This window comes from Pseudomassariella vexata (genome assembly GCF_002105095.1).
Source record: "Pseudomassariella vexata strain CBS 129021 chromosome Unknown BCR38scaffold_2, whole genome shotgun sequence".
Classification (NCBI taxonomy): Eukaryota; Fungi; Ascomycota; class Sordariomycetes; order Amphisphaeriales; family Pseudomassariaceae; genus Pseudomassariella; species Pseudomassariella vexata.
In genome coordinates this window covers 2,690,310-2,702,922 of record NW_024467957.1, presented here as the reverse complement: position 1 = coordinate 2,702,922, position 12,613 = coordinate 2,690,310, and the positions used below count along the sequence as shown (strand labels likewise).

The 12,613-nt window shown below is 49.2% G+C and overlaps 4 protein-coding genes across 4 annotated transcripts; 2 read left to right on the top strand and 2 right to left on the bottom strand.

The window, feature by feature from the left end:
• Positions 1-97: 97 nt before the first annotated feature.
• Positions 98-1,777, bottom strand: BCR38DRAFT_405866 (Clr5 domain-containing protein; the record flags this gene model as incomplete). The annotated part of the gene is made up of 3 exons (XM_040857991.1): positions 98-1,180; positions 1,243-1,441; positions 1,494-1,777. The coding sequence occupies 3 exons, from the start codon at positions 1,775-1,777 to the stop codon at positions 98-100; spliced, it is 1,566 nt and encodes a 521-aa protein (XP_040720193.1).
• Positions 1,778-3,002: 1,225 nt separating this feature from the next.
• BCR38DRAFT_503528 (uncharacterized protein) lies at positions 3,003-4,320 on the top strand (the record flags this gene model as incomplete). The annotated part of the gene is made up of 4 exons (XM_040864879.1): positions 3,003-3,346; positions 3,386-3,423; positions 3,542-3,993; positions 4,036-4,320. 4 exons carry the CDS (start codon positions 3,003-3,005, stop codon positions 4,318-4,320), a joined length of 1,119 nt encoding a protein of 372 aa, XP_040720192.1.
• A 2,630-nt stretch (positions 4,321-6,950) lies between these two features.
• Positions 6,951-8,702, bottom strand: BCR38DRAFT_421496 (chaperonin 10-like protein). The gene is made up of 4 exons (XM_040859441.1): positions 8,575-8,702; positions 8,327-8,524; positions 8,036-8,149; positions 6,951-7,940 (listed from the first exon to the last, which is right to left on the bottom strand). Exons 1-4 carry the CDS (start codon positions 8,597-8,599, stop codon positions 7,258-7,260), a joined length of 1,020 nt encoding a protein of 339 aa, XP_040720191.1. The 5' UTR covers positions 8,600-8,702; the 3' UTR covers positions 6,951-7,257.
• Positions 8,703-10,323: 1,621 nt separating this feature from the next.
• On the top strand, positions 10,324-10,707 carry BCR38DRAFT_332159 (uncharacterized protein; the record flags this gene model as incomplete). Its single annotated transcript, XM_040855122.1, has 1 exon — positions 10,324-10,707. The coding sequence occupies one exon, from the start codon at positions 10,324-10,326 to the stop codon at positions 10,705-10,707; it is 384 nt and encodes a 127-aa protein (XP_040720190.1).
• Between the last annotated feature and the right edge of the window lie 1,906 nt (positions 10,708-12,613).

Here is a 12,613-nt window from a genome sequence, read left to right as displayed (position 1 = left end):
GTATTCCAGATGATACATAACGGCGGGCGTGATGGTACATGACATATATATTTATCCAACTTCGGTGGGGTATGAATGATTTACTATATATACAAGACTAGGTCATCCATATATACGGCATATCACTAGGATCCCCTTTCAGCAACACGCTCCAATCCATCTTCCCCGCCGTTGCAGCCATCGGCTTGGCATTATTCACCGCAGAAGCCGGTGACGCAACCCCTTGCATCCTGTACATAGTCTGCTGCACCCTAGTCATCGCTTCGAAAGTCTTAGCGTGTTTGGGGCCAAAATTCTCTCTACTGAACCCAATATACTCCTCCCCCGCAGCAACGCACCGCTGAGTATCCCGGTTCTGCTCCTGGATCTGAAACCCAAGCTTGTAGTACTCACGCATGACGTATATGCACCTATCTTCCGGAGGACTATTCATCCATTGCTCGCCCACTTCATGGCGCACCGCCTCGGCTTCATCAAGTCGTCCGTTATGCCGGAGTGTGTGCGCGAGGGAGAGCTTGGTCCACTGCGCCGCGTTGCCATCATTGACGAGTTCCTGCTGGAAGGCGATGCTTCGGAGGGTTTTCTTGGGTTTTTCCACGTCCATAAGGCCTAGGAAGGTGAGTTCGTCCGATAGCTCGACGGCTAGTCTGAGCAGACCTAGGTTCTGCGTTCCGAGTTGGTCTTCGATGGCTTTCCAGTACGATTGCAATACGTGCAATGCATGAGCCTTTATCTGCTGCAACCCCGCACGCTTCAGTCTTGACCAGGCGAGGTTAAATGGATGGTTCGCGGGAAGTCGGATAGCGGCCATCTCAGCTGCGTATTCGAGGAAGCGCTGAGCCACGACCGGGGGCAACCAGAGGGTGGCTGCGTAGGCGTAAATGAAGAGACCTGGATTGGGCGATGTCATAAGACGCGGGTATTGGTCGAAACAGGCATCGTAGAGGTAGAAGGCCGGGGTGAAGCTGCCGAGATGGAACAGCATCCGCGCAGATCGCATTCCGTACAACCACTTTTGTTCCAAGTTGGAGCGCATGGTCGTCTTGGTCGTGTCGAAGGTCCAATTGCCGCTGTCGAGGCAGCCGCATACCAGTTGGCGTGAGATCTGCACCATTTCTTCGGCCATCTTGATGGAGTCAGGGGACTCGATACGTCGAGGTGTAGGGTGGTGAGACGCGAGCTGCGTGGGTGATTGGCTTGATATCCCTAATGAACTCTGTCGGCTAATGGAAATGGACTTACAGATGATGAGCCTGTGTCTATGAGAACAATATTACGGTCTTTACGAGCTGCCAATCGCGGCTTGGGGAGTTCGGCCCGGGATGCACTGTGACCAGATTGGATGCTCTGGTCCTCTTGACGCAAGGCTTCGTCGACCTGAGCCGTTTTCACGTACTTGGTTAATCCCCATTTGGCGACACGGTACTTGTACATTTTCAAACTACCACGTGCCGTTAGCTATTTTGTAATCATATTGAATGCAACTGACTTACGTTGCATGGAAATTGTGCTTGTGCTCCATTATACCTAGCAGCTCCCTCAGCGGTTTCTTCTCATCCATATACAGCCTTGTGATGAGTGCACGATAACTGTCCCAATCCTCGGTGGTAGCCCAGCGAACACGACGCTGGCCGGTTGTCACTCCTGCTGTGCCGCTAGCATCGCCGTTGGCCTTGTTTCCACCGAGATTGGACGGCGGCAGCGGCGGCGGCTTCTTCGTCGAGGACGCGGCAGCATCTCCGGCGCTGACATCTCCAGACACAGCCACCATAGACATGGTCCTCCCTTGACAATAAGCTCAGTCGTCGTCCAAATGCTGCCATGCACCACTGATTCCCACTTTTAGCCGCACGTTGCTGCATTGGACTTTTGGCCGGTTCAATTTGTGAAAGTTGTCAGGTTCACACTCCATGTAAAAGTGGCTCTAGAATCCTACTTAAACCGCTGATTGTAGGATTTGCAAGTTTGCCGTTGGCCCGGCATGCCGGTGCCAAGCTTAATCCGACAAGTATCCTGACCTCCTCTCCTCTAGTGGACGAGGCAAGCGCTCAACATGCTTTCAAAATGCATTCCGTCGATTGGCGTAACCATGTCAAGGTAGTCGAGTCGCTTTTTTTTCTTTTTTTGAATGCTGAGGAGATCACCCCTCCATTGATGACTCTGATGGCTTTCATATTGGTCGCCATGTCTGCTCTATGCGATGTGCTACGTAGGTTGGCGTTGTGTAGTGCTCTCATCTAGAAGGGAGGAGGGAAGGAAGGTAGGATCTGACCCACTATACACACTGGTAATTGTACCGCTTTCATCCTAGAGCATAACAGTGGCGCTCAATCCCGCAAATACAAGTGGTTCGGCGACACACCGGGGACTATAATTTGGGGGCATCTATGCCGAAGATATCCACAAAGCACCACGGCAGCGCTTAGCAAAACAGCACCTATAATTAGGCTCTATTAGTGGGGGAACCACTTTATAACGACAAGAAAATTCGCGTAACCCTTTACGATGACGATTTTATTGATGCGAGTGCATATAGGGGGTAAAATGTGTGTACTGAGAAAGCAAGGTTAGCTAGCTAGCCAAGATGTCATATATTCACGTATCTTGCAGTGTGACCCTGAGGTAGCCAGTCCAATTAATCGTTATTGTTGTGTGTGTCCGTCTGGAAGGCCCTTCGGAAGGCTCTTCGGCAGGCTCTTAGGCTGACCCCAAGTGGCTGGTAATCTTAGCCGGACACTACTGGTCAATCACGTGACTCATTGTATCTGACACGAGCCAACGCGACCTGCGTGAAGGCGATAGCTCGGTGCTGTTTCAGCCAAACCTTAGACTCCTCAAAGGCGAGTTCATAGAATCCGGAGGACGAAGGGGAGTATGAGTCGTGTTGCTCCTCTGCACACTCCTACTGCTGGCATTAAGAATTGATGATTGTGCCTGGCCTCCACTGCTGTCTTTGATCTGTTTTTACAATTAGGAAACTCCTTCGTAGACTACTCACAACCATGTCCAATCCTGGGGTCGGTGAGATATATATCAAAGAGAAAGTTGGAATGCCATCCTCCGGGCATATTACCCCATCTCGAGACAGCTCTGCGACCCTCGAAATTACTGATGCCGATCTAACGGCGATACGCGCACGAATCCAATTATACGAGGAATTAAAGGAATTAAAGGCTACGGAAGAAAGGCTGAAGGCAAAGCTGATTGGTGCCAAACGGCCTGGGCGATGCCGCCGCTCATCGGAATCTAGCTCTCACAAGGACGTGGATCTTTTTGACGATATACCGATCTTCAAGCAGACGTTTTCGCTTCGCCAGCGGGACGCCTGGCTTTTCATGCTCACGCAGTGTTTTTATCCGCCCTCAAAAATATGACAACAATCCAGCACAGAAGATTCGTACAGCCGTATCGAAGATGGAGACGGTGTGTCAGAACAACTGGGAGTTGGAATGTGAAGTAGTAGCGCTTCAAGGGGAACCAATGCTTAACGCTAAGTTGTCGGATTGGAATCGATTCTAACAATGGACTATGCAATTGCTAGGCTTCACCGGTGACATTGAGGCTCGTATTGCAGAGATGCTGGAGAATGCTAGACAACGCAAGGACCAAGATCCCGAAGATTTCAGTATCGACCTCGCCTCCTTGGAGAGTAAAAGACCTGCACAAGACGAGGCTGGAAGTGCTCTCTACTTCTATGGAAAATTACAAGAGGACCTTCAATGCAAGCTTAAGACGGTTTTCCGTGAGATGCTACCGAGGAACCGTCAAGAAATAGTGCACCAAGCGGCCATTTTTGGGACCAGCTACAATCTTGCAAGCGGAGACACGACGAAGCGACTGTTGAGGATAGCTCAAGTAAGAATTCGAGGAAAGATGATTCCCAAATTCGACGCGGTCGTGGAGGATTTCGTGGAAGAAACCGTGGGAGAAACCGTGGGAGAAACCGTGGAGGAGCCCGGAGGGAAAGAGGCGGCGGAATTCCGGCGCATCGTGGTTAGTTACAGTACGCAGCTGGAATAATTGATCATAATGCAGACCAGACAAGAAGATGAGGAGTGGATGGGAAACTCCGTGGTCAAGATGGCAAGGTTTTTAACTGCTTTTGTTGTGGCAGTTGAGCCCATTTGGTCCCTGAGTGCCCTAGAAGGCAACCGCAAAGATGGAAGAGCTTCAAAAAGGAAAAGGCACCGAACCATCGTCTTCACGTATGCTCCGTCGGCTCGTATCCTCTGGCTTGTGCCTCCAGACGGTGGTCCTGTTCACTGCAACACCGCGCTAGAGTTTGTATACTTAATCACTGCGCTATCACGCTATATGTAATTCCAAAAGCGATTGATGTCCAAGTCCTTCACTTCAATGCTTGTAACCCGGTGCTACTCAACTGTTAAGGCCATTGTCGGTTAGCCACGTGAGCTGCGACACAGCGAGAAGTCCAATTAGGAATTTATCAACATAACATCATAGCTATATTAAAGTAAATATACAAGTAATAGTATAGGTAATCATTCAAGCAGAATCTAGACAAGGCGGTCCCCAGACTTTTGGAACATGATTGTAGGTAAAACCATGCAGCTTTGCAGGATCACTAGCAGGGTAAGATGATAATCAAGTCCAAGTCAGCGCGAAGATAGTGTGAAACGCCATGTCCAGGTCGTTTTGTACAAGGTATGTGGCATTCGAGCAAATACCGTGTTCTATTCGTAAAAACGATATATCGGCATGGAAATCGTTACTTATAAATTGGCTCTATTACACATGAAGATGGAAGAACCCCAGTTCCGCACTCTCCACAATTACGGACTAAGATATACATTTTCAAATACTCATTGCACGGTTATTATTGTATTTCTCCCCGACCAGCAAAGTCCTGCAGGATCAATTGTTGCGATGATCCTAGGTGTAACTTTCCAAATGTGATAGTCCACAACTGCCAGCCAAGACAATTGCCGATGTGGATACCTGCAACTACCGAAGCTAACGTGGCATTGACAGTGACTATTCAAGTCCACCGCATATGAACTACCACTATAACCTTATGCGCATTTCACTTCGGTAGACCATACTAAACTGGAGGTCCGGGATATAATACTTGCTATACTGGAATATATACTTTGCATACTTTACTAACGTAGTCCACGGTCCAATTGCACACTTCGGCAGATTTTCGTACGCTACCACTTTGACCTGCGGTTTTTCACCACATAACTATGGTTGGTTCTTGGAATGAAAGTGATATGATTCTAGCATTACATGCGCTTCAATCTGATCCAAAATTAAGTGTACGTGGCGCTGGTCAGATCTATAACGTACCTTTTAGAACCCTTGCGTATCGACGCGACGGTAAAACTGCTCGAACGATTACGCGATCGCCAACGCAAAAGTTGACTCCTTCCGAAGAAGAGGCAATCGTACGACATATAACCGACCTATATTCGCGAGCATTTCCTCCCCGATTGAGTGGTGTTGAAGATATGGCCAACCGATTACTTCGAAGTCGCGACGCGGGACGCGTCGGCATCAACTGGGCCTCGAGCTTCGTAAGACGACAACCAGACCTCCGGACGTGTTTAAATCGAAGGATAGACTATCAGAGAGTCCTCTGCGAAGACCCCGACGCGTATCGCGCGTGGTTTGACCTGGTACGGAATACAATTGCGAAATACGCGATCCAGGAGGAGGATATCTACAACTTCGACGAGACCGGTTTTGTGATGGGCCAAATCTCGTCCGAAATGGTCGTGACGACTTCTGATCGGCGCGGAAGGCCTAGAGCAGCCCAGCAAGGAAATCGGGAATGGGTTACAGTTATTCAAGGCGTTGGGCCGTCCGGTTATGCCCTCCCTCCGTACATCATTTTCGCCGGCAAAACCCACCTCTCGTCATGGTACGAAAACAGCCCATTACCGCCTGATTGGGTTATCGCAGTTACTAAAAATGGCTGGAATACGAACGAGAGAGGCGAATATTGGATAAAACACTTCGATCATCACACCAAGTCTCGTACGAAAGGTACTCATCGCCTATTGATCCTCGACGGTCACGAAAGCCATCACTCGACCGATTTCGAGGTATATTGCAAAGCTAACAATATCGTCACGCTTTGTATGCCTCCTCATTCGTCGCATAAGCTCCGGCCTCTTGATGTTGGTTGTTTTCGCGGGTGAAAAAGAGCGTACGGAAAAGAAATCGAAGATCTCATGCGAGCACATATAAGTCATATCTCGAAAGAAGACTTTTTACCGGCGTTTTTAAACGCGTACAACGCAACTTTCACGGTTTCAAATATCCAAGGAGGTCTCCGAGGGGTAGGAATAGTTCCGTACGATGCAGATTATGTCATATCACAGCTCGATGTGCAATTACATACGCCAACACCTCCGGGTAGCTCGGCTGGTCTCCCCGTCCCTTGGGAATCAAAGACTCCGAACAACCCAACCGAAGCCCAATCACAAACCGATTATGTGAAAAATAGGATTGTACGACATCAAAATAGCTCACCAACGTCAATTTTTGCTGGAATAGATCAGATTGCGCGAGGTACAACGAAGGTTATGCATCGGCTTGCCCTTTTAGAAGGCGAGGTCGAATCACTTCGAAAGGCAAATGAGACCTTAAGTCGACGTCGCCGTGCGAAGAAAAACAGCTACAGAGTGGAGGGTCACTTCGTATACAAGCTGGACAGGACATACAGTCTCAACGAGAGGTTGATGGGCAGTTACATGACGAATTTCGTCAAATTGGTGGTCGTACGAGACGGCGAATTGCGCGTGTACGGCGCTGTAGAATCTGCGGCGAGCCCGGACATAATGCGCGCACTTGTGGAAATGATGTAGAGACCTCTGAAGATAACGATTCTGAGTAGTTTCAATTGATGATAGGCGTTGTGGTTGAATTAACTTATACATTGTCGTATAAGGTCTGCCAAAGTGTGCAATTGGACCGTGGACTACGTTATACCTTGATTTAGACAACTAGTTCTCGCCTGCTTAGGGACAGTAGAAACAATATACAAAGTATATCCTGTATAAGAATTATGGTCAATACCTAGTACAGTACAATATTTGCATGTTGTCGCATGTTCAACGACCGATCTGTGATGGTGCAAGGCTTGACAGAGCACTTCGTATCATGTCTAGGAAGAGTCGAGGGTGAATATCAAGAGTTTCGACGATTCATGGACACTAAAGTCATCTCAACACCTTAATATCAGACCGAGTGAGTGACTCTTACATATAACGACCGCATTTCTAATCACCCTTAACCACTCAACCCAGGCGTCTCCCCAATCCTAAACACGTACTTAACTGCATTCGCCCTTCCCTCCTTAAGATTCTCCAACGCCTTCTGAATCCCCTCGAGTCCTCCCGGAATCACCTCCTGCGGCTGCGGCTTAAACCAACCCTCCTGCAGGCCCCTCGCCACATAACGGAAATACACATGTCCAAAGTCCTTATCCTCGGCATGCACCGAGCTTACCTTCGTATTTGAAATCTCGACATGCTCGGCAATACCCGCCGAATCCTGGGCCGGCAGCACAAGTGTAAGCTTGCCCCCTTTGTCGAGAACTTTGCCCAGGGTAACATAACTTCCCTTTTCAGAAACGGCGTCATAGGCATACAGGAGCTGAATGCCGGTAGGTACTGCTTTCTTGATGCCCTCAACGAGCGCTTCGGCGCCTTCGCGATAGTCCACGATGGTATCGCCCTTGGAACGGTCGATGAGGGATTCCACGTGTGCCGTCGACTTTCCCGCTACGCAGATGAGCGGGTGGATGTTAGCTTGGATGGCGAGCTGAATGGCGTAAGAGCCCACTGCTGAGGCGGCGCCATAGACTACCAAGGGAGTAGGTGAGGTGGCGGGGCGCCAGGGCTCTGGGAGGCCGAGCTGGATAAAGAGACCTAGGGCGGCGGTCATGTAGGCGAGGGGGATGGCGGCGGCGGCTGACGATGGAGTTAATCTCTTTGTTCTAAGTCTGGATACTAGACCTGCGGGGAGAGGGGACAGGGCGAGCTTGTTCGTTGTGAGATATAGTTACCTTCAAAGCTCGTTTCCTTCGGGATGTGGAAGGTGGTATGCGCAGGAGCCACGGCGTACTCGGCGTATGATCCGCCTGGGGTCATCATTTCGTGGAATGCTGCCACTCGGTCTCCTATATCAGATACCCATCAGTAATTAATTCGTGGTTTCATAGGAAGCGAGGACCAAGAAACTAAAATAAGGGAAGTGGAACTAGCGAGTCGCACACGCGGATATGCATAGCTACCCATGCTTTCCCCTTCCCCTGAAAGCTCCCAACCTGTTACCAATTGGCGTCGAATCCACTCACCAGGCTTAAACTCATAGACAGCATCGCCAACCTTGTGAACGATGCCTGCAATGTCATCTCCCTGGTTCAGCACCTTGTCGGGCCACCAGTTCGACACCTTCCAATCCTTCGGGTTCGATCCACTGACTACGACCTTGATGACAACTTCATCTGGCTTCGGCTCCGGGATAGGCGAGTCCTGGATTGTGACCTTCGGGCCTGTAAGGAGTCAAAATTTGGCACATGCAATTATTTTCGATGATACTTGCCATTTGCGACGATGGCTTCCTTCATGATGATATTTCGTTATGAGCTATTCTTAATATTAAACAGTTCTGGATAATGAGGTGCCGCATTCTGAAACGAAACCGTGAAGAGATGGGTCTTTAAATATCGGAGCAGCAGTAATGACAGTCGGAATAAATATATCACCATAAATTTCCGATCCGTGGGTGGCATTCCCGGTCGATCATAATGCTTAATAAGCAGTATCCGAGGTGGGCTGCAATTCATCCGTGGGCCGTAGATTACATCATTGATATTGCATCACCGCCCATATCGAGCAACTCGGGTCCGAAACTTCCGGATGAAATATGCGGACACTTACATGATTGGCATCACTCATGCGGTGTCACCGGTCGGCATATTAAGTACGTCTCCAGCCTGAGCAGTCCACGGTTATGATTAAATCCCGAGATCTGCTACCTTCACGGCGGCCCGGTTCTGATGTGGGAAACTGTTTTGCTGTGATGTATCCACTAGGCTACCAAGGCATCCGTGAAAGTTTATTTTGGCCTACTATCGCTAGCCGCATGGACTATAAGGTCTAGAGCGCATTCATTTCGAAACTTCTAATAGTCTGACTTATATCAACAGTTTCGAAGATGTACGCGACCGTGAATATCGGCAAGAAAATTAAGTCGAGCAGAGGTAGAAGCTCAAAACATAATTCTACCTACTACCACTTACAGTAAGACTTTTCATCGCTTGAGGATTGAGTGAATATTTTTCTTCTTATTTACCGCATGTTGCTGTTGAATTGCTTCATATGAACAAGGCACTCAAGTAGAAGTCACTTATGACAACTCCCTATAACCATCTCTGCAGGCTGTCGCTGTCTCGAAACCTCAAAATGCGGCCATGGCCAGAACCAACCATAATGTCAACTTCCATGTTGACCTAAATTTGCTCGCTCCCAGCAGCAGCTAAGTTTCTGGTTCATGGTGAGGGTTTAGAAACCGCCGCAGAATGCTGGCCCATTTCTCCTTTTACATTATCTCACCTTCTAGGGATCTGAAGGTCTCCGGGTCGAGTTGCTGTGGGCCTCTTCCTATCTCGTCCAATCTATCCCAAAACGGCACGCCTGGTCTCCGCGTACTCCGTAGAATTTTGAGCGAGGCGGCGTCCCAGAATACCCATGCTTGACCGCTATTTTTCAATTTTTGCAACGACTTACCTGATGCCCTGAAAACAGGAGCGGCTTCATTCAACGCCAGTATGAGATACGAGGGAATAGAGGGCTAACTTCCATTCAAAGCATCTCGTTGGACGTCTTCTTTAGTCGAGAAAAGTGGTGAAATTGACAAGCCCTACCACAGGCTGCGAGGGCTGCCACTGGTCAGGCACGATAAGTGCGCGTTGGCCCGACCGGGTGACCGTCGGAAAGTGACTGCCATGATGGCAATCAGAATGGAGCATTTTGTAGTGGTAAACATTACCTTACATTCCAAGAAATGCTCATGCGAATTTGTCGTTCGTCAACTCACAGATCTAGATGATGAAGTGCCGAAAGGAGGTGATAGCCAGGACGTTGTCAAGAGATCGGGCAAGAGACCGGGGATTGAATCACCGAAGATTAGCCAGCTCATAGCAATCTCCGCCAACCCCAATTGAATTCAGACCACGTTCTATTCCATCAACACTGTCGAATGAAGGGAGCCAAAGAAACCTGCAAAATGACGACCCTTAACTAAAACTTCATTAACGTACATAAGCATCCCCAGGATGACCCTTCCAAGATGAGCCGCACAACAGGTCTCTTCACCACCTTAATCCGCACGCACCACATCAAGAGCAGGAAGAAGCTGCACCGGGTCAAGAAAGCCGCAGCCCAATGCGTAGTCCCCTTCGTACTGGTCCGCAGTGGTGGGTCGCCAGGCATCATGTATGCTGAGAGCCATGATGAGACATCTTTGAGCAACTGGGTGGGCATTGTGCACGACTTGCGGTACAAGGATTTTCAGTGCGTGCAAAAGCCTGCGATGAGGGAGGTTACGTTGCCTAAAACGACGGTGGCTGCTGCACGGTTTAATGAGATTGAGTCGGTAGCGGGGTTTGGGGACATGATGGATAAGAGGGGGTTGGGGACTTGGTGGAAGGTTGGAATGGGGTACCAGATCTGAATGGTTCACGGTTAGAGCGTTGGTTAGATGAATGTTGGTCGCCTCACATCATGGCGTCATATCAATCAAAGCAAGGCATCTCCAGCAGCTGGGTTGACTTGCCTAGAGTATTAGTGGAAGAAGATTTTTTGCTTCTCGTACGGTACAAATGAATCCAGTCAATTCAACTTACCTGGTAGCGAGATTTGGCAACACTTGGCAAGTAGGACTGGCGATCGAAATTCCACTACGAGGGCAAGGTAGTGATACTTCTCAAATAAAGAGAAATTAGGGGTTGCCGGCACATACAGAAGGACAGAAAAGGGCCAACAAGATTTTTGCCGAGTCAATCGCTGATTTTGAATCTGAGACCACCTCCGGATCAAGACTTGGCCAGAATATGTTTCGCACATCAGGCTCATCACGGAGAGATTTACAAGAGACAGAGGGGTTGCAGACAACCAGATCTCCCAGCTGACTACGATGGTTGGTAAATTTTGACCTAACTTTGCCTCAAGATCTTTCAACGCAAACCGCACCAACAGACAGAGCTCTTGTTGCCTGGCGACAATACCAATAACCCGGCGATACTGCAGAATGGTCGCCCACACAGCTGAGTCCAATATCTTTGTCTTCAAACATGTTCACGATGTGCGATTATCCAACTCGCAAGCCAAGCTATTGACTTCAACGTCTTGCTAAATGAATGTCGTTGTCACTAACACTAGCTGGTTAACCGCAGAAGTATTCTCATATGAAGAGGCCAAAGAGGGCGAACTGTGATAGAATCGGCGGAAGCTTCCCATTTCTTCGCACTTATGTGCTCCAAACAGCCATAGGCCGTCCAATGAGAGATCGATATGACTACCACTGTCAACCTTTTTTTCTGCTCATCCGCAAACTGTTCTTTACTCGGCATAGATGTGCACCAGGTCTTCACGCTGTGGACAATATGTCCCCGAGACGCCAATATCTCCATCATTGCTGCGTCTCCACCTCCATTTCTGCGTGCTCAATATCATCACCTTAGCTCGTCAGCTCGTCAACTCGTCCGGAGCCCAGCCCCTTCCAGCCAAGCAGTCTTTGCAGACAATGTTGCTGAATCCGTCGTTTTCGTGGCGGTAGTCCGGGCAATCCTTCGTTGCGAGTCCTCGTTCCCTGGCGACCGGGCAGATAACTTGGGCGTGGTCCTGCCGGATGACCGTCTTACAGTCCCGGCAGATGTGCTTTACAGTGCCGGATAAACACATGGTCGTATCTCAATAGGGATGAATGGGTTCGGCAGGGATGGACTCGGTAGATTGTGTTGCGCACTTGCGTTCTATAACCAGCGTTGTAGCCGTGGTGGGTTTGAGGTCGAATGACGTCTCAATTTGCCGTAGTGCGATCTGGCGAAGGTTGTGACATCTGTTTCGCTGAGCAAATATCGACATAACTCGAATAAGAGAGAGCGCAGATAAGTAAGTAGTCCATAAGTGTGCAGGTAAACTTGATGTGTCTCACGGGAGTTTAAAATGCACAAGACACTCACTTACATATCGACGTCACGATCGCAAGCGAATGAATTGATCGCCAAAACCCCAGACCCATACAGCTTTGACAAATCCCCAGGTAAATGCCCAGAAACGCCCCCACAGGCGGAGTCAGATCCTACAGTGGCACATCACGATCACTTGTCCGCGGGGAAAAAGTTCGCCTCCCGGCCTCTTCTCATTGCGCAACGATGGATAATGTGCAATGGACCGAGGGGTAGCTCCGGGGCGTCAAGCCTTCCTAGGCATTATTGACACTATAGCATCCAGACCCCAAGCCTCGCAGAACCAAACAACTATTCTTCTGTCACAATCTTGGAATAATCGCATCTTGAGGGCTTTCTGTTCTTTATAAATTCCGACGATGAGGTCGAGATCTCGGTCGAGGCGGTAGT